Raw genomic sequence first — 24,202 nt, 5'->3', positions numbered from 1 at the left:
TCACATAAAATAAATCTTGCGGGAGGAACACACTGGTTGCACTCGGTCTGACCTCAGTGAAGAAACTGATTGACAAATCCGAATTAGCAATCTCAGTGTCCAATTTAACACCCCGCTGGAAGGTTTTTTCTAAACAAAGGTTTTCGCTGCTTTTCTTGGGGGAGATTCTCAGGAACAGCGGGTCCCTGACATTTCACACTGTGTACTTCAATGTCCGTGAAGAACTAGCCTCTCGGCATAGGATTGAGACATTAATGTTAACACTGCCTCATTAAAATGCTTGAAGTGGAAAATGTGTTCCATACGGAGCAAGAATTGTCAAACTACTCGAGGTCGCGCAAATTCATTATTTCACTGACAGGAGACCAACAGTTGATCGAAATGGCTCATTACATGCGCGACACATTCAACTCATTTTCAACACTTGTCGTCCGAAAGGGGACAACCGCTAGGAATTAGGGTCATTTTTTATATATTTGACAGTTTAGCTGGCCTCCTTGTGCAGCCTGATTCAGTTTCACAAGCTTCCCTGATTTTGCTACACTACTTACTCTTGTTTGGCGATTACCAGGAAAGGCGACATGTCGTTTTGTAAGGTTAGTTGAGGGAAAATACTGCTAAGACAATTTTGTTTTCCAACGAGTAAGATTCTGAGGAGCTTTGGGGTTAGTGTATCGTAGCAGTGTTAAATAGGAGTAAACCATTCAAACAAACTAGTTAAACAAATGTCCATTGACTGATAAACAACAGCTCAACTTAGCGAGGGACTTGGATGTTCAGTAAGATGCTTTATACATTAGTGTTTTGATAAAGTACAATTAGATTGCTTTAGAACAGAAAGATGATTTATTCATGCCAATGCATCAATAATGACTTAAGCTCTGGAAAGTGTGACACGATGGACGTGCATTGAGATGTGTTTAGTTCTCCCACGTAGCTGCAGAACGCACTAGACTTTGGACAGCGGAAAAGAATTCTGTGTGTACATAAACGTCATCCTTGGAAACGCCAAAAGATGTGAGCATGTTATGTACTAGCTTTTGCCTTTGCAGTTTGGCAATGACCCAACTTCCATTACTTGATCAACAGTGAAGCACTAAGCGCGGTAAAGATAACAATTCTGATGTAAAAATCAGGGTCAAAAAAATTGTTTAACCTCCATTATGGAATTTTTTTTTTTCTTTTTTTTTTTTTTGGTCTCCACTTAAGTGTAGAAAAATTTATTTGATCGGAACCTTTTAAAAAGAAACAGTGCATGGGGAACTTACCATGTGTTTAGCGCCGTAGGTTGTTTTCATAGAGGATCAGTTACACAATCGTAAACAGAGATACGCTTTGTGATGGAAACGGACACCTCAGCGTACGATTTCTCTTCAAGGTGTCATTGTGAAGTCTGCATATCGCATCAGTCAGTCGGATTGGCGCAGGGCTCGCTCAGTGCGCGGGCGTCTCGTTTAATCGTACATTGCTTAATGTTGCAACAACTAGTGGACCAAACGTTTGCAGAAAAAGGCTAGGTTGTTTCTATAAACTTACGTTTCGCTTATCTAACAAGCGCAATGGATGACCAGCTTCCACCAATTTTATTTAAGAAGTGGTAAACCAATATTAAGTTCACTTTTTTATACTTTCTTATTAAAAAAATCGACATTTCAGTAGGATGTCCCGGTATTGTTTTAACAACTTAAATCCCGAAGTCATTTATTTTGCCGAAATTATTGTTGTTTGCACGGAAGATAGATATAGTGAATAACATAAATAAGGCGTGCGTGTGCATGGGTTAATGGCAATGACATCCACCTGTGGCACAAGGTATCGTGCAATGTGCAGTGAATCACCTAACGACATACGGATCGCAATCAATCTGATAAATATAACTTATAATAAAAGACTTTTCTTTCATTTCTTTGTTCCATAAGTTATTTAACACCAGCGAATGTTTGCAGAACTTTAAGTAGGTTTGGAAACATTCCATTTCGGCTCATTTATTATTATAACTGTTATCGCAAACGTTGACACGCGCTACCGTAATTTTATGCTGCAGAAACCTTAAAACTAAGCGTTTTCTTATGATGGTAGTGTCCAGTATGTCGGAGGGAGGAGTGGGGGGAGTTTTCCGTCTGTTGACATATTGAACGAGGAATACATAAAAAACTAGTTTCCGCTATTTTAACTTATGCTAGAAGTGGTCAGTAGATAGCGGTTAGATTTTAGCCGATACGAATGAGGTAAATCTTTTGTCACCCTCTAAGTAATGAGATCTTGATTGAAGCTTAGCATATGTTTGGCATATGATTTAAAAATAAATTTACAATATTGATATTCCCTTCCTGTGACATTGAACTCCGATTGAACACTGATGCCAGTGCTTATCAAAGCCCAGGTATGTGATCTGCATCTGTTTAAATATTCGCAAACGATTTCGTTTTGTTAGCTAGTTACAGTTGTTTTTAAAAGAGCAAGTAGCGTGAGAGTTTAGCTATGTTTATATATAGTCGGCACTGCGCGCGCGGAATACCTTTCAGCACAAAATCACTTCACAAGTTTAAATTCAATAATTTAAATGTCTCCAAAGTATAAAATCCATCATGTGTGTTAGAGATACCTACAGTTAAAATTTTCCAGCTTGGAATCTTTTAAACACGTGAAAATTCGAGAATGATGTCTTATTCATTTGACGACGAATGTACAACAGAAGTACCGTCACCGTTTCATACCCGAGAACAAAACAATACCGCGTTACACAATTTTCTTTAACACGCTTACCAACACCTAACCTATCGTTTTTTTTGGCAATAACCTTTGTATTTAAATAACTTATGTTTAAACTTTGTAGCAGTTCGATTTAAATCACAGCAAAATTAGAACACGTTTCACATGTTTGAGTTGTGCAGTGAGCCACCTATTGATATCATAGATATGATATATCATATCATAAACTGTAAACCAGTTTACATACTGATTGATCACGGCTAACAACTTGTTCTCGACTTGACCTGGTGCATCTGACTGATAACTCCAAACCAGACGGGTGGGTTGGAATGTTCCTCGAAATTTCTGATCGGAGGTGTACAGCCCACTTCTCTTACCCATTTCAACCGAAACTACGCGATTTTCTCTACAAGTTTCAGGCTTGACCCTTTAATCGTAATGGGCTTTAATCTGTTTTATTTTAGAAGCGAAAACATGTCCAATTTTTGACCTTATAAACCTTATAAACCTGTTTTCAGCACAAAACAACTCCAAATCGTACCTCTTGGGATATCGCCAGATAGAGTGGGTACCTCCATGGGACAGTAAACAGCACGGGTATCGGAGAAGACAACAATAGGAAGAGAAGGGAAACGTTTTCGGAAAGTTGACTTTTTAATGAAACTGGCCCTCAATGCCTGAAGAAGCAAGGTCAATTTTGTATTTCTCCATCCAATGATAAGTTTGAACTGAGTTAACGCAATTAAGAGAATTAAGATAAAATACTACTCAGATAACAGAAACAAAAACAAAATATTGACTTTTCTTGACTGGCCACCCAAGAGGATCCAGCGAAAAGCGAAATTAATCAAAAACAATTATTCCATGATATTAGTGATATGGCGTCATGAGCGAGTTGAAAGTATGTGAACTAGTTATTTTATACACAGACATCAGGGAAACATTTCCGCTAAAACACATTTTAATGAATCCACTCCACTTATTTCGTCACCTCGTGTCCAGTCTTTTTCTTATCTTAATCCAGCTAGCTAATCAGGACCACCCAAATCTCTTCGGATGCATATATCGCCTCAGAAATTCGAATTAAGTTTCAAAAATTTAAGGCTTTTTTTAGCAAAATGTCAGCACAAAATTTCATAACACTGCAAAACTAATTCCTTTCGTTTTCGGTGTACCAAATATCTCGATAAAAATGCGAAGTTAGGTCAGCTAGCATTTCCTAAAAGCCAACCGCAAGAGCTCATAAATTTTGGACATAAATTTCCGTTTCCTGAAAGTTTTTTTGTTGGAACAGGCCAGTGTGTCAGATTACCTTACACAAACGTCTTCACCAAACAATCTGGGAACGAACACAGGACAAACCATTTGAAGTGTTTTACTTTTTCCTTCTCGTTGGGGGCCCCTAGCTAATAGAACCTCAGAGATTGCACCGAGATTACTTATTTTCAGGGGCTCCAGAAAGACATGTGAAAACGTTCTTAAGTTGTATGTTAAGATGTAGACGCTGTCCGCCCTTTTGCCCGCGACCTCAGGAAGAACGTACACTGGAGTATGGTTTAATATCCTGTCTGTTTCTCACAGTATTCAAATTACTAAGATCAAACCACAAACTCAAGAGGATCACGCTTACACATGAACAACATTTTACTGATTTTTTACAAGCAGAAGACAAGTCGTTTGCAGACTCCCACATGGGAACCAGCGACGTATTGACTTGAGTATGAACATCACGTTGAGTAAGTTGAAAAAAAAAAAAAAGTATGCTGGAACTAAACTGAAACTCAATTCAAATTAATTTCAATCAAGACTCTTTGGTGCCTCGATATATATGCACCGGCCTGTGCTGGTAATGTGAAGGGAATCATCATGCCTCACCAGAGAACAGACTCCAGACTGACAAAACTGATCTGCTGCACTGGTGTGCTATGGAGAGTGATGAACGTTAAAGTGATATTGCAAAAGAAAAAGATAACATTGAACGGTGAACATAAATCAAAGGTCAGACCGATAATTACTTTGCTGTTGAATTTTCTTATTTAGCGCTAAAACAGATGCTGTTTTTGCTGCGTTTGATAATCAGTTGTAAACCACCAAGTGTTAGTCCGGCAAGATTTTCTTGATTTAGGCTATGTTCACACGGGACTGGTTTCAAATGATTTACAGACTATCCAAATATTTGTAGTAAATACCCTCGGAGGGGGTATAAAAAGTATTTCCGGATTAAAATAAATCCCGTAAAATGGCCGAATGACGTATCTAGCTAAATATCACTTGATTATTGGTACATAAGATTTTTTGGTATTCAAGGAAGTGCTATTTCGCATTTTTCTAACGTCATCAATAGATATTGTACTTTCGTTTTCTTCACTTCCCCGCCTCATTCCATAAATATGGTACAGTCACATTTTCAACTTAAATATTTTTTTTCTGAGACAAAACGTTGTTTAAAAGTAAATAAGACATATTTATCGACTCCTGGGTCATTTAGTATAGTTGCATAAAAGGCGCTGTTACACTAGTCAATTTTTCTTGTAACTTGTCTCGCAAATTTGCTGTGATACAATTTGCACGAATCGTTGCCAAGTGTTTTGAACATGACATGAAATGAAATGTCTCGTAATAATTTTTTTGTTGCCGCAACTGTTGCGAAAAGTAGAAATCGGTTCTACTTCATGCAATGGTGACTGCAACAAAAACATTGCGAGGGATGTTCAATGCGAGGTATGTCACAGTGCGCAACGTTCCGTACAACTTGTGTCGCAACGGCTCAACGAAATTGCGAGAGAAGTTGCAAGAACAATTGCCTAGTGCAAGAGCGCCTTAAACCCAGTATTCATTATTATTTTTTTTCCATTCAAATGCCGCTTCCAATCCGTTATACTTGACTGTAACTTTTCTCCGTCGGATATCAGTTTGTTTGCTGAAGAGACCGCAACCAACCGTTTTCGCTAAAAGCTAAAGAATCCATTCATTAAAATGCTCAAAGACTGCCCGCTCGTGTGGATTACCGACAATCAATCCAGTTGTATAATGTACATACAATGGCTTTACCACGAAATTACCACTTTCCTACAGCGGCCAGCGATTCAGTGTCCATTAAGGCCGCTACTATTGTACAACATCAAACACGATGGCGGTAGCACACACAGAGCTAACGTGTTTAATCCTCTAATATCAACAATGCAAAACCAATAATTTGTTTACCGCAGAAGCGTTATATTGTCATCATCAACATCCGGTCGCCATTTCACGCCGGTGTACCGCCATTCCTTAACATTTCGCTGTTTGACTGGCGAGCATGTCTTGATATGCGGTCAGTCAAAGGCTGCCGGCTGCTTATGGACTGATGACGGAGTTTATAATCGGACAAACAGTGGAATGCTTTGATCGGCTCATCTTTTATGTGAGCGGATTCAACAAAACCAAGCTGCTTTCTCTTATTTATAAAGTGGATGGGTGAGATAAAGACGCAGAAGTTAGTAATGTAAGAAAAATGTACATGGAGGAAATGAGTGTTTAGTCACCTATTGACGAAAACGCTAATAGACTAATAATGGTCATAATTAATTATCTGTACTACTTGTTTCAGTTTGTCAAGTAACGCAAACTCAAACTATTGATCTAACTGATTAAGTTGGTTGCAATGAAGGTTGTTTTTCTCTGGATTGACAAAGTTGTACTTACTTAATGTTGTGTTGATATTTGTAAACTGTGAAATGTAAACAGAGCGCTGATGGCTTCAACGTGTTCGTCAGACCGTGAAATACATGGGTGGATCAACAACAAAGCTTTGATTTCACAGACACAGTAAACTACAATGAAAACTTCGCTTTGCGGCGCAGGAAAATATTTGAAGTGTTCTTTATAAGGTTTAAAAAAACCGGGATACCGCAGCAAACACGACGCGAATAACATCCCACGGGGTAACAACTGAAAGCACACGCATAATGACATTGAAATATCTTAAATGTTTTCCTTTCTTTCCAGCAGGAAAAGAACAAAAGTGCAGTTACACCCTGATGAAGTAATGGAACAGTGTATAAAATACCGAGAGCGAATAAATCAAGTCAGCTTACGCCGCCAACAGGCTTAAGCAACTGCTAAAACAGCAACTGAACCACGACTGAAGGCTGTCAGTCAGGAATCAACCAGCCAAATGGGGTGTAAAATGGTAAGTACTGTAATCAAAAAATTAACTGAATTTAGCAAATAACTGATTTCTCTTGAAAAACTTAAAGGACCATCAAGGAAGAATTTCAATTAGCCACGAGCCACGGCTAGATATAAACTTGAAGAAGTGGGTTTTTAACGCAGAAATTCAAACTGAAAAATCTTTTAGCATTTGGCTTGTATTGTTCATTCTTGCACGCAAATCAATCTCTTTGTTACCGTTAGCTTGCTGTCGTTAAACGATATAATATAGTGTTTGCAAATTCCTGGGTCGAATATAGTCACTGAATGGCCGTTTTTATTCTAGAGGGCATATTATCCGTCTGGACGAACTTGGGCAAACATTTGTTGTTCTCCATTGCAAGTAGTGTAGACCGAGTAACAAGTTACTCCAATAATGGTCAGTTGCCACCGTTTCGATACGTCCTGGATAATTTGATGTTTTTCTTAAATTAAAGGAAAAACGAGCTTCAAAAAAGTTTCTGATTGGCTATTCATTGGTGCTAACCCGAAGGGCGTCAAGCTTCGGTGTGTGGCCGGAGAAAAGTTATTTTTCCTGGGTATCTAGAAAAACACAAAACCATAAAAGAAAGGAACTAACACATATTTTCAGATCTAGTTCACATCTTAGTGTCAAGTGACTAGCATATTTTTGTGCCATGTACAATTATCAGACGGTTTTGACAAACCGTTGATTGTCTTAAAACAGTTGGCTTATCACCAGCCTGAAAAAGCAAAATGGACATGGAACAATCGACAACGCTACGTTGTTTTCCGTGAAAATTCTTTCAGAATTTGAATAAAAGGTCTATTCTTATGAATGAGCGGTGACGTCGGCTGAATGGACACGTGACTCAAAAGACGCGTTTACCATTGTCAAGTGAAGATAGCTGTTCCAATCCTTCTGTACTAATAATGAGCAGGTTTCTATTCTTGTAATGGTGATATCCATGTTTTTACAACACTGCGTTGTACATGTTCACCAACTACCACCAATGTACAAAACGTGCGCGCGCCAGAATGCTGAGGTATTTGATCCTTACAATCTTGGGCATACTCAAGGAACGAAGTTTGAGATTTATGACCGGAAAATCGGGGGGGGGGGGGGGGGGCGCAGTCAAAGGCTACGGGACAGGAATCAAATAGTAACCCTGGCTCTAGAGGAAAAAGTTAAGAGTCCAAATTGACTGTGTTGGAGGATGGAAAATTTCTCGTCTTTTAACCTCAGTGCTTCGCCCATCAACTTGACATTCAACAATAACAACAATAACAACTTTAAAAGTATTAAAGCACCAACTGAAGTAATATTAAACCTAGCAGTAATGATCATTGGCCGCATCCTCACCACCTAGGTTCTAGCTCTCTCTCTCTCTCTCTTGTAGAAAAACCGACGAAAATAAAAAAAAGATTCCTTTGGTTCCAGATGGGTAGATGTTGACCATTCTCCCAAAACTGTTTCTTCGCTGAATGAAAGCAATTCATGTTATTGTTTATTTTGTTCTGCCAGATACTTTTATGTGCGTTCATGGTTGTTGTAATGACGAGACTATCCAGCGCTCGTCCAAGCATCAGAACAAAACTCCGAGGAAACAATAAGCCGATGAGAAGATACAAGATAACAACGCACCTAAAAACAAGAGGAAACTGCGACCAACGCGGAGTACCACCAACATACAGAAGATTTGCCCATGTGTGGAGTAAATTAAGATTCCATCTGGCGGTGAAGTTTAATGGTTCACTGCATGGAGTGAATGATACTTACTGCCAAGAAACAAATCGATGTAAGTAACTGATAGTCAGCCAAGATAAGGGTTACTGTCTGCATACACCTAATCTCGCTATAATTTGGGATACCCGAGGTTCAAATGAATAGTGCTTTATTAGCAGTACTACTCAGTAAAGAACCAAACGGTATGCCAGGACACATGCTACACATGAACCCTTAGCCCGCCACAAGCCTCTTTGAGCATCTGATCTGAACACCCAATAACCTTATCTTCATCGCAAACTTAATGCGTATCTCCCAATAATTCCTTTTCAGGTTTGTTCGAGCTTCAGTCTTGTGGTCCGGGTTTGATAAGAATACAACACGTCATGTCAGGACTCTATGTAGCCATCAGTAAATCTGGCAAAGTTTACACCACATCGGTAAGTGACTGTCAAAATTTGCTCTTCCCTCAAGCGTGCACAAATTAAAAACAATAGGCCGTTATTGGGTGCATGTTTTCACTATTCAGTAATAGCAATAAGTCGCGACAAACGAAGTAAACAAGGCAAAAGTTTCCAAGAACGGACAGTTCAGTCCGTATTCAGGAGACCAAAATTCTAGCAAAATACAGAGCTCTTCCTGTTCAAGTTACGGACTGTTGTCTCTGAATGGTTTCCGTATCAACAGGTTCTGACTCTACCAGAGGCTCTGATTATTCCATCCGATCTACTCAATAAGGAACTTAGACACACAATGTTCGCGAGTCAGACGGTGACCGGAAGTGAACTGTGGCATGAGATTCATGAACTGTATGCATACACTTCGCAAGGTGTCCCCTAACCTTAATTCTCACTAAAACACACATAATTCTGTCAAACATGAAGTCATATGAAAACGACAAAAAGGCCTGTTTTATATGAAGTACCCAAATTCAGGGTTACGTGCATTTCTGGACATAAGTGAGGATTGGTGTCCTGTGGTTTGGTGCCCTGTGGTTTTCCTTTACACGTACAGATACCATGACATCAAAAAGTAACAAAAGGAAAACAATTCAACCTCCAGTTGCCGTCCATGCACCATGAATGTCTGTAGTTAAGCTCACGCCCGTGTATAATCGAGGCTCATGATGGTTGTTTTGTTGTTGATCACCAGAAGAGTCACAAGCCAGAGACAGTGCTTGTTCAAGAACTGCGTCCAAATGGATTCACGGTGTTCTGGTCTGAAAGAAGTCACAGAAGGAAAAAAGAAAGGATGTTTCTTGCGCTCAAGAGAAACGGTGCTCCGAAAAACGCTTTAAAAACTTCACATACACACAAGTCGATATACTTTACTGTAATGCTTTGTGATAGAAATCGACAACATACGCCCGGAAATTCACCTGCATGTTAGCATACAATGGAAAGATAAACATCGCAAGAAAAAAAACAGAAACCATAGCAGAAGATAATACTCCGGAACCAAAGCGAAGACTGAGATAAAAATACCCAGAAACCACAACGAAGCTGGACAACTGGCCAAAACCTCGACTCCATGCGCATACAGCATGGTGACGTCATCGGGATAGGGATTTATTAGACAGAAAGAAAGCATTTCAACCAAAAGAATGCCGTGTACAATATATTTATTGAATCATTCTGTTAAAACTGGAAAGAAAAATACTTCCCAGCTTTTCACTTATAAAATCTTGCGGTGTACTTAAACAATATTTATTTATTTTTAGGAGTTTATAAATAGTCTATTTTGAATAATTTGCGATAGTCGTGAGAGAAAATGAACTAAGAGAAGGAAAACACATCATGTAACCCGGCAGAAATCACCTCGAGCTATTTTTTTAGATTATAATAGTTAGTGCATGTTTTTAGTGTGTTTCTCGTGCGGAGGCCGTTGTGTGACGTCACTATTCCATAGGATAGACAAACTCGACAGAAGTGAAAACTGTTTTTAGCTCTGACATTTTTCAGGTGTCAGCGCTTCATAATAATCACATCAACACATTAAACATTTGACAGCCACATTGCGCTGTCACCATCAATTCATACTGTATTTCACTTTAAAGAAGGTTGCTAACTGTTCACACTAACCCTCTGGGTCACGTGTTAGCAAATTGTAACATGATTGGCTGTTTCCATGATTGGCAGGATCCCGTCTCTTAGTTCATTTCTTGTCGACAATTAATTCCAACACAACTTAAGGCTCCAAAAAAGTGGCGCTCATTTAGAACTTAAATTACTTGCATTCATTCACTGTAATCAATTTATTTTCAGCAAAAATGAGCCTTTGAAAATACCACTGACTACGACTGAACATAAATGTCACCCTTTAATGCTAAAAAATAAATAAAGATTCCACAACGACATGTTCCCCTGTGAAACTCACTGAAAAAACAACACAACTTCACGAAGAAGCAATGGAACCTTGACATTAAACCTTTCAGTCCAATCATTTAGATAAAAAATGGCTTCCCTCCATTACTTTTAAAACAAGCAGGGAGTATTTAGTCATCAAGACAATTTCCTTTGGTCGCCAAGTTTTGGGATCCACATGGTCAATTATCTAACCTGGTCAAAACAGCATGGAAACACTGGCCTGCAGCTTGTTTGACCACAAAACAACGCAAAATAAATTGTTTTTTTTTTTAATTGGAGTCCGTTCTGCGGCTTGGCTTGTGTGGATCAATGATAATGACGATGATGATGATATTCATAAACGGAACACATTAAAGGGGTAGCATCATGGGAGATATCATGATTTTGGGCAAAAATTGACTAAATTTAAACTCTTGAACACTGTGTTACAGTTAATTTCTAAATCGCTTTCTAAATCTAAATCGAAAAGTTAATAGTGATTCTACTGAGACGAAAGGTTGAACCAAAATATAGTACAACCGATTTTTAGTGCGTTACGACAGCAAAAATTGAAAACGTCGCCCCGACTTTTTCAAATTTGAACCCATTTTTATTTTGGTCATCTGCCAGCGAAAATATCCGTGGATAGTTTCTTTGTATTCTGATAGTCTTTTAATGGAATTTTGGTCATTATATCTTGGCTGCTATCAACCAAATAGCGTCTTTCGATTTTCAGTGTGTTACTAAAAATAGCGTGATACTGTCCCTTTAAGCCCTGGTCAAACGGCGCATGATAGTCAATGATAGTTGATGATAGTCGATGATAGTTAAAGCGTGCGCGCTCGTTTGACCACCAACTATCATGCGCTATCATCGACTATTATCAACTATCATTCACTTTGAGCGTGTTCAAATTCTTCATGATAGTTGATGATAGTTTTCCCCGTTTGAACACGCGCATGATAGTTGATGATAGTTAAAGCACGCGCGCTCGTTTGACCACCAACTGTCGTGCGCTATCATCGACTATTATCAACTATCATTCACTTTGAGCGTGTTCAAATTCTTTATGATAGTTGATGATAGTTTTCCCCATTTGACCACGCGCATGATAGTTGACGATAGTTCTTCGGTCAGCTGTTTTCTCCACCAGCGCTCTCAAGATTAATTTTCAGTTACTTCTTCCAACAACTGAAGGAAAACGAAGCAGGCAGCTGCTTTCTTTCGCCGCGAAAAATTCATCCCTGGGAAGTTTTGTTTGCGATATTGACACTCGGCAGGTGCCTGACACTAGAGGCTCACGGTAAACTATCGTCAGCTATCACGAGTTTCTTTGAGCCGTTTGACCACCCGCTTGATAGTTGATAATAAGTTGATGATAGTTTTGGTTATCATCAGTTATCATCGACTATCATGCGCCGTTTGACCAGGGCTTTAAAGGGCAGTTACTGCAGGCCACAATCTAAGCGTCCAATTAAAATACGAGCAGTCTCTTATTTTCCTTAGCGCTAGTAAAGCGAGCGAGCCGCGTGAGTGCGCGCAAAAATTCCACAAATAAGGCACTGCTCGTAGTCTAGTCTCTTTCCACTCCACTTTAAGACGACTCCATGTCCTGCGTCACATCCGCCGGGTTTACATCAAGGCAGTTTTCAAGGATAAACCGTGCTACATCACATGACGTCCAGTACGAGACGTGGGAAGTGACCGCTGACCAGTAATTACTTTCCATGTATCTTTCCCTTAAGGCGTAATCGAGTCGCTCTTTCAACACTGAAAGGATATTGGAACATCAAGTTTTCTCAACCAAGAATCACAGGAAAAATGTTTGAAAATGAAACATCGCCGAACATTTATTTCTTTCGAGTCCCCTTAAGGACGGTGCCTACTAATACCGAAGTATTTTTGGGCGGTTTATGACTATGCGGGAAAAGCAGATCTTAGCAAGGCCTCTTGGAATCCAAAAAGAAAATTGGGGGTAACCACGCATTTTTCAGAGATAATTAAGCCATAATTTCTTTAAAAAGCGCCAAAATATAAAGGAATGTATGGGATTTTTTTCCTAAATTGAAGCTTAGTTATCTCTGAAAAATGCATGGCTACCCCCAATTTTCTTTTGAGATACCAAAAGCACTTGCTAAGTTCTGCTTTCTCCGTATAGTTTTAAACCGCGCAAAATTATCCGTATTAGTAGGTACCACCCATACGAAACCCGAGTATCTCGAGATGCGCAGAACGTATGCGCAGTAACAATAGTAGGCACCGTCCTTAACAACTATAAAAAGCTAAACTAAAGTATGTGCGTATGTATGTATGTATCAGAAACACTATCAGGCAGACAATCTCACCACAGACAAACTTTTGAGACTTGTCATACTCTGTACCTTTCTCAGGGACTGTGATATGCTCTTCTTTCTTTGCTTGTTCCTCTTTCTTTGTGCCATCTGTTTCGGACATTTCAGCCTCCGATTCCTGACTCGAATTACTGGCTGAGGAGGCTTTAGATGAACCGAACCAACTCGATAACCAACTTGCTCTCTTTGATGAAGCCGCTACAGGACCGTCTGTAACCTCGGCAACGGATTGACCATCAGCGCCATTCACTAGAATTAAAAAAAAATACTCATTTAATACTACAAGCTGTATTGACGCGACCAGTGCTTTAATTACACATTTTGTTTCGTTGCAGTATTTTTTTCCGTCTTGTGATGAAGGTGGACAGAAGCCACAAACATTTTTTTCAAACCAAACACTGATTGGCTAAACTGTTTTCCGGCAGCGCTTCAATGCAAAATATTTCTTAAATAGAACTGAGACCTGGTTCACATTAGCAACATAACAAGATGTACATAACCACATCAGCTTCTCCCTTGTGTCGTTATGATGTTTTTTTTTTTTTTTTTTTGTTTGCGTTGGTGTGACCCTATTCTTATGTCGCTAGTGTGAATTATAAAGTTTGAGTTTGCTCAGCTAAACGTAGCTGGGGCATGTGATTTAGTGTAACTTCTCGTCGTACCTACAATTCCCTCTTTCGTTGATGCGTTGTGTACAATCACCACATCATCCTCTTCCATATTTTCCTCGCTGTTTGAGTCCGCGGTCTTGTCGCTTGCCTCGTCTCCTGTTTTCTGTTTGGTGAATCCTACTCGGTATGAGGCCAGCAGTCCTCCCCATCTGCCAGTCGCCCCAGTCTTACTGGGTTTAGTTTCAGAGTAACCCGCCTGTTTACTGTCAAAGCGGTGCAGTTGAACCGGAGGAATGGAGAAATAGTCTGCACTGATGAGAGGCTCCAGACGGTATGCCTGAAAAGCGGTACACAAACAAAATTTATATTGAAAAATACACAGAGCTGTAACCTGGAATAAATTTCATTTTGTCGTAATGCCTTCGCTAAAACACTGGTACATGCATCACGTGACAATGAATGTCTCTCACTCATTGTCACGTGACAGTCATCTGTCGCGTGGTACATACGGCATGTATCACGCGACAATGAATACTGTTAAGGATTAAAGGGCAAATATCAATAAGAAAAACGGAAAAAGAGAACTGACGACATCATCATAAGCGACTTGTCATCTTCATAGTGCTCTCTCAAGTTTAGAATGACGAAACTTTTGAATGCAGGGGACCACACGACACACAAATAAACTGTTCTGAATACGTTCAAATTTAAACTTTTAAGAGCCGTTAGTTTTTCTCATTATACCTCTGGTCCTGAGGAAGACTAGTGATAATAGAAATATTAGCCCAATTAAACAAGCCTTTTGTCGTAGTGTCAGCCCTGCAATCAGTCTGTTTATTTATAAGTTTAGAATGTCTCTCTGTATCTTGACCACAGGGTACGTATGTTATTAGTTGACAGTGTATTTCCACGGGATGGGTTGACTGTGACTTACCACAGGGTCAGCGGGATGGTAAATATTCATCAGGCGCTTACAAACAGATTTAGGAAGAACGTGATCTTCGACGTCATCTTGAGGTCTGAGCCCACGTAACGCAAGAAACACTGCCAGCGGTGATCCAACACAGAATAAGTTTTCCACCTATCAGTGAATAAAGCCACGGAGCAGAAAAGGAAATTAGTGCGACCTACACTGCTGAACAGACTAAGGTTAAGAGCAAACAACCAACTAACTCACTCGCTTTTTGCTGAAAATGTTACTGTATTGGATTAAATCGATCTTTGTTGTCAATACACTCGTTGTTGAGGGCTGATGTCCCAGAAATCAGATCCAATCAACCAAAAAGACACAGCATTAAAACTCGCATATGAACTCGGGTTTTGTTTTTCCGAGTATGTCTGTATCACTGAATGAAAATATCCATCTATTATTTATCCACCAAGCTGAAAACATAACATTATTACATTTCTTTCACATTAACACTCATCCACATTCAGATCCTAGCAGTACGCAGGATGTTTGTCACAAGAAGCTAATTCCCACGAGTCTCCTGCAGCTCAGTGGTATCCAGAACATACGAACTAGTAATCGGAAGGTCTCTTAGAACGCACTTTGAGTAGAGTTCAGGGACTATGTCAAATACACCTACACCGATGGAAACATAAAAAGAACAGTCCAGTTTTGTGAAACTTAATCTGATACCAGTGAATTGAAACTATGTACTAAGCGCCTTTGGCTGCGGATGATCAGGATGGAAATGGAAATGGACTTGGAAAAAAAACTAGCCAACATTTCCAAGTTCTGCCATTGTGATACGCAAAACTCGCTGAAAATCTATTAACTGAGTTGTTTTCGCTTCAAGAGTTTACTAGACATATGACTATCACGTGATTTGCGCATTTTGCTCACTCTAGGTAAGATACATACTCACAATTGGATAAATTTTTGACGAGACACGAGCAAATCTCTCAGACATATTCCCTATTTTAATCACCACACAGGGGCTTGAAGAGATGAACATTTCAACACTTGCACTACATTCATAATCAAACTCCAAGACACGATGCCAGATCAACCACATCACTAGTAAATACTTTGATTGTGTAAAATGGTATTTAACAAAAGACGGCAGCAGCTGATTTCACTGATGACCTGATGATAAGGAGCAAATGGAATGGACTTGAGAGTTCACAGCTGTGCTTTACTTTCATACTGACCTTAAATCTCAGAGCATAGGGGCATTCATCTGAACTGCTGTCTGCACCGTGCGCTTCATGTTCCACTTCACTAGCAATCATAGCCTCAAGTTTCATGACCTGACTCCGAGCCTTAGCCAGTTCTACTCGTAAGTTTTCTCTCTGTTTACCCGCAGATCCCGTGTCCATGTTTTCAACACTGGTTCTACCGGTGACTGACCGCAAGTACTGCAGGCTCTCAGTTAGAAAGCCAGTCCCTGTTGTTGCATCATGGGATAGGTGTCTCAACTCAATGTCCCAGAGTGTTAAGATGTCATATGCGATGACACTGCCTAACGAGTGTGCTACGATTGAAACTTTACCATTTCTTTCCGAAAAATAGGGATTTCTAGTGCAGAACATGGTGTACAAACGGTTCATTTCATCTCTTACTCCATCAATGATCTGCAACAGAGAATAACAGAAAATTTAAGTACATAATCTAAAGAAAACTATAGCACACAAATCACTAACTTGGTTTACACTTAGTATATATAATATCACATGCATACACACCATATGAAAGAAAAAGACTTTGGAAAAAAACTCAGTCAAATTGCCCTGTCTTAAGAAGAATGTCTACAGTACAGGAAGCGGATGATGTACCTCATATCTGTAAAATGGACTCGTGTAATACATGATATCCATCATACTTGTATTTAGAACCTTCCTGAGGCCAGACACTGACGATGGCGTCACACTTTGAATAGTACCTTGAACAAAGAGTGGTTTGTTTTAACAATTAAAATTATCTAGTATCCAATTCATTAGTACAGCAAAATATGCAAAACAGAGGTGAGGTGTATACAGATCAGTTACCTTCATCCAGTTTGAGTGATGACCGCCATTCCACAGGAATGAACTCAACTCGCTGATCATGAGGAACATCAGGAAGCTGTTTGTCTAACACAGTAGCTGCTCCTTGACGAAGGCTGATAAATGATTATTGACATTTAAACTCTGGTACCAAACAGCTCAGTCAGGGAACATAGTAGTCATTGCTTTTTTATTTCCCGTAGGGCATGTTTCAATTTCATGACAGCAATGGATTTCCCATGGTCAAATCCTTTCATAGTTATGAAAGTGTTCTAAGACCATCATTTTACACCAAATACCACCCTACTTTCAGGCCCTACTATCATCATAGCACATGCACTGAAGAATGGCATATTTCATAATAGTTTTCTGACACAATAGGCACCTAAATTTTTTATACATGACCAGGCCCTGATGTTTTGATAGTTCCATTAACTCAATGGTAAAGAGCATGTGTCATGTTCAAGCCTGAATTTTCTGTCTGGCTTTCTTTGCAACATTTGAGAATAAAAAATGTGAAAATGCTCATTCAGTTATGACCAGGTAATCTCTCCTGTGGATGAATTGCAATGCAATAATATTGCAACTGACGCAACGACTTAAATGCAAATAGATCCTGAAAGGGTACAGTTTTGCTTGTTTTTGGTGGATAAACAGCATTTCATAAATTCAACAGTCTGAAAGTACTACAAATCAATTAGTTTAGGATCGTTCATTTCTCAAACTCATCAATAATTCATCAACAGAAAACAAAGAAAATCACTACTGTGACCGTGGTTTGAATATGTGATCCTAATTACCATACAATTTTGCCAACTTTAGCCTTGGAATTCTCCAAGAATTATTGATCATTTGAGAAGCCATATCAAACACTCAAAAGTGTGTTTCATCAGATATCCACACACCTCAAAGTCATTTAAAAAAACTCGGCTGCGCCTCGTTTTTTCAACCTACTTCTCAGTGTTTGGATATCTGATGAAACACTCTTCCTCGTGTTTGATATATTACTTATAAAACTGGCTTTCATCCATACCGCTGCAACACATGATCACTTCTTATAATAATCATTCATTTTATGAGTACCCAGGAATAGTAAAATACTACTTCAAAATGAAATGACCATTCTTACTCTGTAGAACTCTTGACAATACTACTCATGTGTAAAAGCTGTCCAATACCATGTACAACAAACACCAAGTGACAGATATCAGGAGGCTTGTCGTCAGGGTTGGCATCTGTGTGGTAACCACGGTGAAGCTGGGTAGCCGGACCTGAAATGACCAATAGCTCAATATCATAGAAATTTCACATCAATAAAATACTGATTGTTGGTAATTGGAGAAGGGGTTAGGAAGCAGTGAGAATACTCGCACACCACATACAACATTTCCTCCATGCCTTGTTCTCCAGTTTACCTCCCTCAATCTCAGAGAGCAAAATTTGTTACAATCAAATTTGATCCATATTAAGAGAATGATATAGAAAGCACTTGCAAGGAAGTGGCTTTTCACGCTTATAATAATAAATTGTGGACTTAGTTGAGATTGTAGTACTACACTGCAGTTTGCCTCATCCTGAACAAACCACAGTAAAGCTACCTGGTATCCCTGTGGCCAACACAGTCTACCAGTGTTTAGAATGTAATTGAGTCAGTAATGTGTAACTGTTAGATAAGTACACATACTGTACCTGAGGAGAATCCGATCTTTTCACCAACATTTCTAATAATTCTAGACTTCACATCATCCCAGTAAAGCCAAACATCTGCTATGTCATTCCACTCCACATAAAAACCTTTCAAGTTGAGTCGACCAAGACCTTCAAAAAGACAAAAATATTATCACACACATTAGCTACAATATCACTAAAATCCATTTAAAGTTAACCCATTGAAAACAATTAACTTTGGGCTAAGCCAAATTATAACACCGGAGTGCAAGTGTAATCTTGGGTTGATCTTTCTTTGTCTTGTAAACCTGAAAGAACTGCAATTTGGTGCACCTACTTAATTTTTCAGGGGTATATCCAGCCATGCATGCAAGAAAGCTGATAACTGAATTCCAAGTAAACCAAAATCAAGTAGCATTCTACATGTACAGCAATAAGGCACAAAACAAAATGTCAAGTGCATCTTGAATGTTGAAAATGCCTGAAAATTTTTAACTTGGACTTGTGAAGCTTTGAAAAGGAAACCGTCATTTTTCTCTGTTTTTTTCATAGTTTTTTATTCCTCCATTTGTACCTTTATGGTCAACACAACTCACTAGCTCATGCAGACTTGCATTCCTTGTCTGTTTACTCACTTTTACAAGAGATGTGCCACAGTATTTGTTTGCTCTCTGTTTATTTGCCTTAAGGTGATTCCATTGAAAACAATGCACATTCTTACTGTGCATGATTTCTTATGTTATTAGTGTACACTTACCACATGCACATAATAAACATGGTTTTTTTTCCTTGATGCTGAGCCAAGCCAATTACTAAATGGTATTTTCTCCTAAACAAGCTGTCCTGACCTATCTTTTTCATCTCATTATTTTAACTCAACTATTATCATCATCATGACACAATGAATGTTAAACCTTTCTCAGTTATTTTCTTCTCAACTACATGTATGTGCTTTTAAATTTGTCTATTAAATTGTTATATTTATTATCATCCAATTAGTATCTACTGATAGTCCCCTTTTTCTATTTCATTTTCTATTTTATGTCATTTCAGCTGAAGTGCTCTGTAGGGGTATAATTTTGTTGTTGTTGTTGTTGTTGTTGTTGTTGTTGTTAGAAGATTTGGCACTCAAATAGTTGTTTGTTTGCCAAGCAGAGGGAGGTGAGTACTTGAACTCCTTCTATTACTACAACAATCTTCTTTTAATAATAAGGAACACTTCAGTTGTAGCCTGTCCTAAATTCACATTCATAGGGCTAACAGCCAAACAAAAGTGGACAGTAAAACAGGGATCAGGTAGGGCTTTTCACAGACTTGATTTATTTTAAGCTGCTTCAAAACACATTTCAAGTTTTTTTACCACTGTATACTTTGAAGAGTTAGAGAAAGGAACCAATTAAAACTTATTCCCTTCCTTGGAAAAAATTCATTTGTCATGAATTGTTACCGCAGCAATTACATATTAACATGACTGACACCAATTTTGGGTTTTTAGCGCTTGAAGCATTAAAGTTTCCCTGGTGACCCTATTGTAGTTTTATCCCATTTTGCATGAAAAATGTAAAAGCTGACACAGCTAAAAACATACAAGCAGATGTTTTTAAATAAAGATAAGTCATCACCAGGCTTGTTTATGTACATGTATTATTTATAAATAAATTACCTTGTCGTTCCGACACTGTTTTATCATTTTCAGCTGGTCCAACTGAAAGACCCTGAAAATTGACAAAAAAAATGTGACCAGTTAAAGTTAATTATTAAATTGGGAAGCTCAAGTTGATCTCTGAATTTCTTCAAAGCCAACAATTATCAAAGAAACTGTGCATGCAAACAATAAGGAAAATTCATGCTGACTGCCGTATTGATCTCAGTTCTCAAACCATTTTGCTCTGGAGAGGAAAGTGGTTTTTGTATGCCAAGTGATAGGATGCGGCACAGTACTCACCATCGCCCTCCACATGCTCTGGTGTGATGTCTCAATCTGTTCAGCATCTTCTTCACTAACAGGTTGCCATGTCTCAGGGGATGCTGACCCAGTAAACCAGCTTCCTCTACAAACTGTCAGACTTGCTCCTGCGGTGGTCAGAAAAATTTATTGAATTCTTTATTTTAAATAAGTCTTGAGCAGCCACAAGCCTCCAGCCTGCATAGTGTGCAAAGTTGGGGAGAGGGTAAGGAGGGGGTAGGGGAACAAGAAAAGAAGGTGTCATTCCCCCACAGGAAGTAGTATCATATGTATGCCATTCCATAATCTTGAGGGGTTTTTTTCCTATTGAGTTAAATGTGTGTTTCATGCATTCTAAATTCCCAAAATGGATTAGGACAATATCTAAAGACAAAATGTCCCATAGAATGGCCTACATACACGTATGATACCACTTATTTTGTGAAGTGGCCATGTTGCCAGCAAGGTTGCCTGCTCTGATAGTGCAGTGGTTATCACATACAATTTCAGGGAAGACATGGGTTCAATTCCCGCTCAGGAAAACATGTTTTTTTTTTTTATGTGAGGTGAGTCGAAAGGCATGTTACGCAGTTTAGTATGAAATATTCATTCACGTATGGTAGGACAGAGCAATAAAATTCAATGATTGTGCAATAGTTAAATATTAAATTAAATCCATCCAAGACGTGGGCAGTGGTAGCCTACCACTCACAATTTCTTTGTAAAAACAGTCAAACCCCAATCTCTTTTATTTCCTATAGTTACAGAGTTACAAGCCAACCTCCAAGAAACTAAATATTTTGCTGATCAACACCCTTGAAAACTTCCTGCAGACTAAAATTTGTCAATTTTTAAAGTAAGTGTTCCACACAATAATAATTTTATTCATCCCTAGTTACACATAAATAGCCATGAAATATCTCCACGGAGGGGGTACTCTCATATCCAGCCCTATGGGCCAGAATGTGCCACTTATTGACAGGTCCATAGGCAGGGTATTTCTCATGGTCCAACCTTTGAAAACAAGTTTGCTTTAACTGAATATTCCAATCGAGAATGGCCCTAATGCTCCTCTAGGTATGAATGAACTTTGTATCACATTGTATCTCCCATTCAAAAGACAGCAAGTCTTTTTTCAACTAATTAAGTCATAAACAAGGTTGGGGGAGTGCAAACTTTAAATCGTAAACAGGTCAGAGTTTGAAAACCCGAGCACACTCTACCTAAACTTGAGTTGAGTACCCTCTTCCCCAGGAAATAGCCTGGATATTTTAATTGATTTTAAGATTGCTGGTGTGCCAGACTAGTGTGTTAGACTAATGCTCTTGCAGTCCCATAGTTGACGGATAATTAAGATTAAGTGCACTTACACACTTAACCCTGTCTAGACCTGAGGAGGTGGATTCTGCCCGCAGCAACTTTGAACCTGAATAGGGAAATGTCGAATTTTTCTAAATCGCTAACTATGAACTGGGAGACCACATGTGATTTACCATATAAATGGTATTTTCTGGAGTGTGCTATAAATCACATCAACAGAGATGGAGGAGGTCACATATTAAAGTGAGAAAAGTCCAAAACGAAAGAAGGAAAACACTGAAAATTTTCCTATTCGTTGTACATATTGGGTATCCCCCTAAACTATAGCTTAATGTACAGCTCTCAGTGCATTGCTTGTTGTAAGATATCAACTGGACCCTTAATGTACAAAGGGAAAAAAATCCAAAAGTTTGAGGGGTGGTTAATCAAGTCTCATATAGGAGGGGGGCATGATTTTATGACTTCAATTTATAGATCTTCCAAAGATCTTTTGGTTGTGCAAATTTCACACAAATTGACCAAATACTGAGCTCAAAATTGCGTCTTGTGCCATTAATGGCACTCTTGGGTGGGAAAGGGTTAAGCAAACGCCACACAAATTCATCTGGCAAAAATTTGATCTGACCGGTTAGTGTTCATTGCCTTTGATGTTCCAATGGCAACCAACTTTTGACAGGCAGTTCTTTTCACAAAATAGAAAACCCTTGTTGAAATGAAGAAACATTTGTTGTTGTTTTTTCTTACTGTAACTTTATTTTAGTTCATAATTAGTGTTCCTTTATTTGTTTTGATAACTTTTCATTCAATTCCTGCAATTTCCTGAATTTTGGGGGAATTCCAGAAATCCAAGATGGCAGATCCAAGATGCCCACCATTTTGCAATCATGACGTAATTACCACATCATATAATGCCATCACTTCCCTCTGGGGACCTCAAAGGAACTTCTTTGGAAGAACTGTCTGGGGGGGGGGGGGGGCAGAATCCCACCCCCCAATTCCCTGGGGGACAAAAAAATTCCAGTCTAGATATGGTTGAAGAACAAGGTATTGACATGCTGGCCAGATGGCAGTTTGTTAGGAAAGATTTCCACACAACCCATACATAATTATACATGCAACACTGTATTTACTTACCCTCTTCCAAAAATGGCAAATGTGAATAGAGTTCGAGTCGAAAAATGAATAATAAATAAATATGTAATATTGTTAATGTATGGGGCTGTGTGTGCAGCATGGCGCCCTGGGAGGTGAAGACTAAATCAGACCGCAAGGGAACTTTGGAAGAAATGCAATTCAGCGCATCAGGAACTAAATTATATTTACGTAAAAAGGTAAAAAACGCGACGAGAAATGGCGGCATATAGAGGCGTATCTAAGGTAAATAAGGGGTATACTTGAAGCAAGAGCTCCGGCGTAATGGGATGTTTGTGAGTAGGAGCCACGACGAGGTATCGCTTGGCGCCTCGAAGAACTAACTGAAAACGATAATGTGAGTCCCAAACCTTACCAAAACCTAAAGGCTGGTTAACGTGCTTGCCCTATGAAACGAGCTTATGACTGACCGATCAACGAAGCTCGCGTTCCAATAAGCTTAGTGACGCCATATGATACACACCTAATTAGCAAAAATCACTAAACGTAATTTATGCTCGTATTTACTTACCCTCTTCCAAAAATGGCGAGCGTGAATAGAGTTCGAGTTGAATGAATACGTAATATTGTTAATGTATGGGGCTGTGTGGAAATCTTGCCGTTTGTTATACGTAGTGCTCAGTTGTTTCTTTATTGAAAACTCTGGCTTGATCACTTGATGACTGCGGGCCTGTGGGATCAGGTTTTTAAATTGAATCTCAAGTGGGCCCATATTCTGAAATCTAACAGGGAAGACCAATTGAAGGCTTAACTAGGGAATACCCCGCCACTCCAAAATTAATCATCACACATCACTGAATGACTATACCTCGTTCTTTGTGTGAGATCCCCGGGGACCACACAATAATGGAGTGGCGGGGTATTCCCTAGTTACTCCCAATTGAATCCACTGTACAGATGGTGGCTGAAAATTCTACCACAATACCTTGCCAACCTAACACAGCCAATAGGCACAGAGGAAGCCATACTTGTGGCGAAATTCGTCCTAATACTAACAAACATTGCGTATGCTAGGTGTAAAGTTCTTGAGCTTTTCTGTGCTTTTTTAGGGATTTCGTACGCTAAGAATTATGAGTAAATGTACCATTCACCATCTTTTTCGGTATGGTGGATTGAAAATCATAAAATCTTTCAACAGTTAAGCTATGATTTCAATTCAGCTATCGTGATCAGCATTACGGTACCAACCTTTCCAATAAATGGGTTTGCATTCCCTGGCTACAACATCC

At 39.1% G+C, this 24,202-nt stretch overlaps 2 protein-coding genes across 5 annotated transcripts in view; one reads left to right on the top strand and one right to left on the bottom strand.

Annotated features, from left to right (window-relative positions):
- Window positions 1-421: 421 nt before the first annotated feature.
- LOC146481151 (fibroblast growth factor 22-like) lies at window positions 422-10,946 on the top strand. 4 transcript variants are annotated; one of them, XM_085108784.1, is made up of 5 exons: window positions 422-596; window positions 6,703-6,883; window positions 8,390-8,663; window positions 8,924-9,030; window positions 9,743-10,946. In XM_085108784.1, exons 2-5 carry the CDS (start codon window positions 6,869-6,871, stop codon window positions 9,977-9,979), a joined length of 633 nt encoding a protein of 210 aa, XP_084964910.1. In that variant the 5' UTR covers window positions 422-596; window positions 6,703-6,868; the 3' UTR covers window positions 9,980-10,946. The 4 variants fall into 4 exon arrangements, with proteins under 4 accessions (XP_084964910.1, XP_084964909.1, XP_084964911.1 ...); XM_085108783.1 differs by having other exon boundaries at window positions 6,700-6,883; XM_085108785.1 differs by lacking the exon at window positions 422-596 and adding an exon at window positions 2,338-2,383 and having other exon boundaries at window positions 6,700-6,883.
- The window catches only part of LOC146481150 (phospholipase DDHD1-like), a 14,536-nt gene continuing 528 nt past the window's right edge, over window positions 10,195-24,202 (bottom strand). Inside the window, exons 1-12 of the mRNA XM_085108781.1 lie at window positions 24,162-24,202; window positions 20,502-20,629; window positions 20,220-20,271; window positions 18,578-18,706; window positions 18,018-18,159; window positions 16,892-17,004; window positions 16,679-16,785; window positions 16,055-16,477; window positions 14,832-14,978; window positions 13,949-14,234; window positions 13,317-13,535; window positions 10,195-12,705 (exon numbers count right to left, since the gene is read on the bottom strand). The exon at window positions 24,162-24,202 is cut by the window's right edge and continues 528 nt beyond it. Coding sequence (XP_084964907.1) covers window positions 12,530-12,705; window positions 13,317-13,535; window positions 13,949-14,234; window positions 14,832-14,978; window positions 16,055-16,477; window positions 16,679-16,785; window positions 16,892-17,004; window positions 18,018-18,159; window positions 18,578-18,706; window positions 20,220-20,271; window positions 20,502-20,629; window positions 24,162-24,202 — 1,963 coding nt within the window. The 3' untranslated portion in view covers window positions 10,195-12,529. The remainder of the gene's footprint in view (window positions 12,706-13,316; window positions 13,536-13,948; window positions 14,235-14,831; window positions 14,979-16,054; window positions 16,478-16,678; window positions 16,786-16,891; window positions 17,005-18,017; window positions 18,160-18,577; window positions 18,707-20,219; window positions 20,272-20,501; window positions 20,630-24,161) is intronic.

This window comes from Pavona decussata, unplaced genomic scaffold, assembly GCF_977016875.1.
Source record: "Pavona decussata unplaced genomic scaffold, jaPavDecu1.1 SCAFFOLD_51, whole genome shotgun sequence".
NCBI classification, from domain to species: domain Eukaryota; kingdom Metazoa; phylum Cnidaria; class Anthozoa; order Scleractinia; family Agariciidae; genus Pavona; species Pavona decussata.
This window is presented reverse-complemented; position numbering and strand designations above follow the sequence as displayed.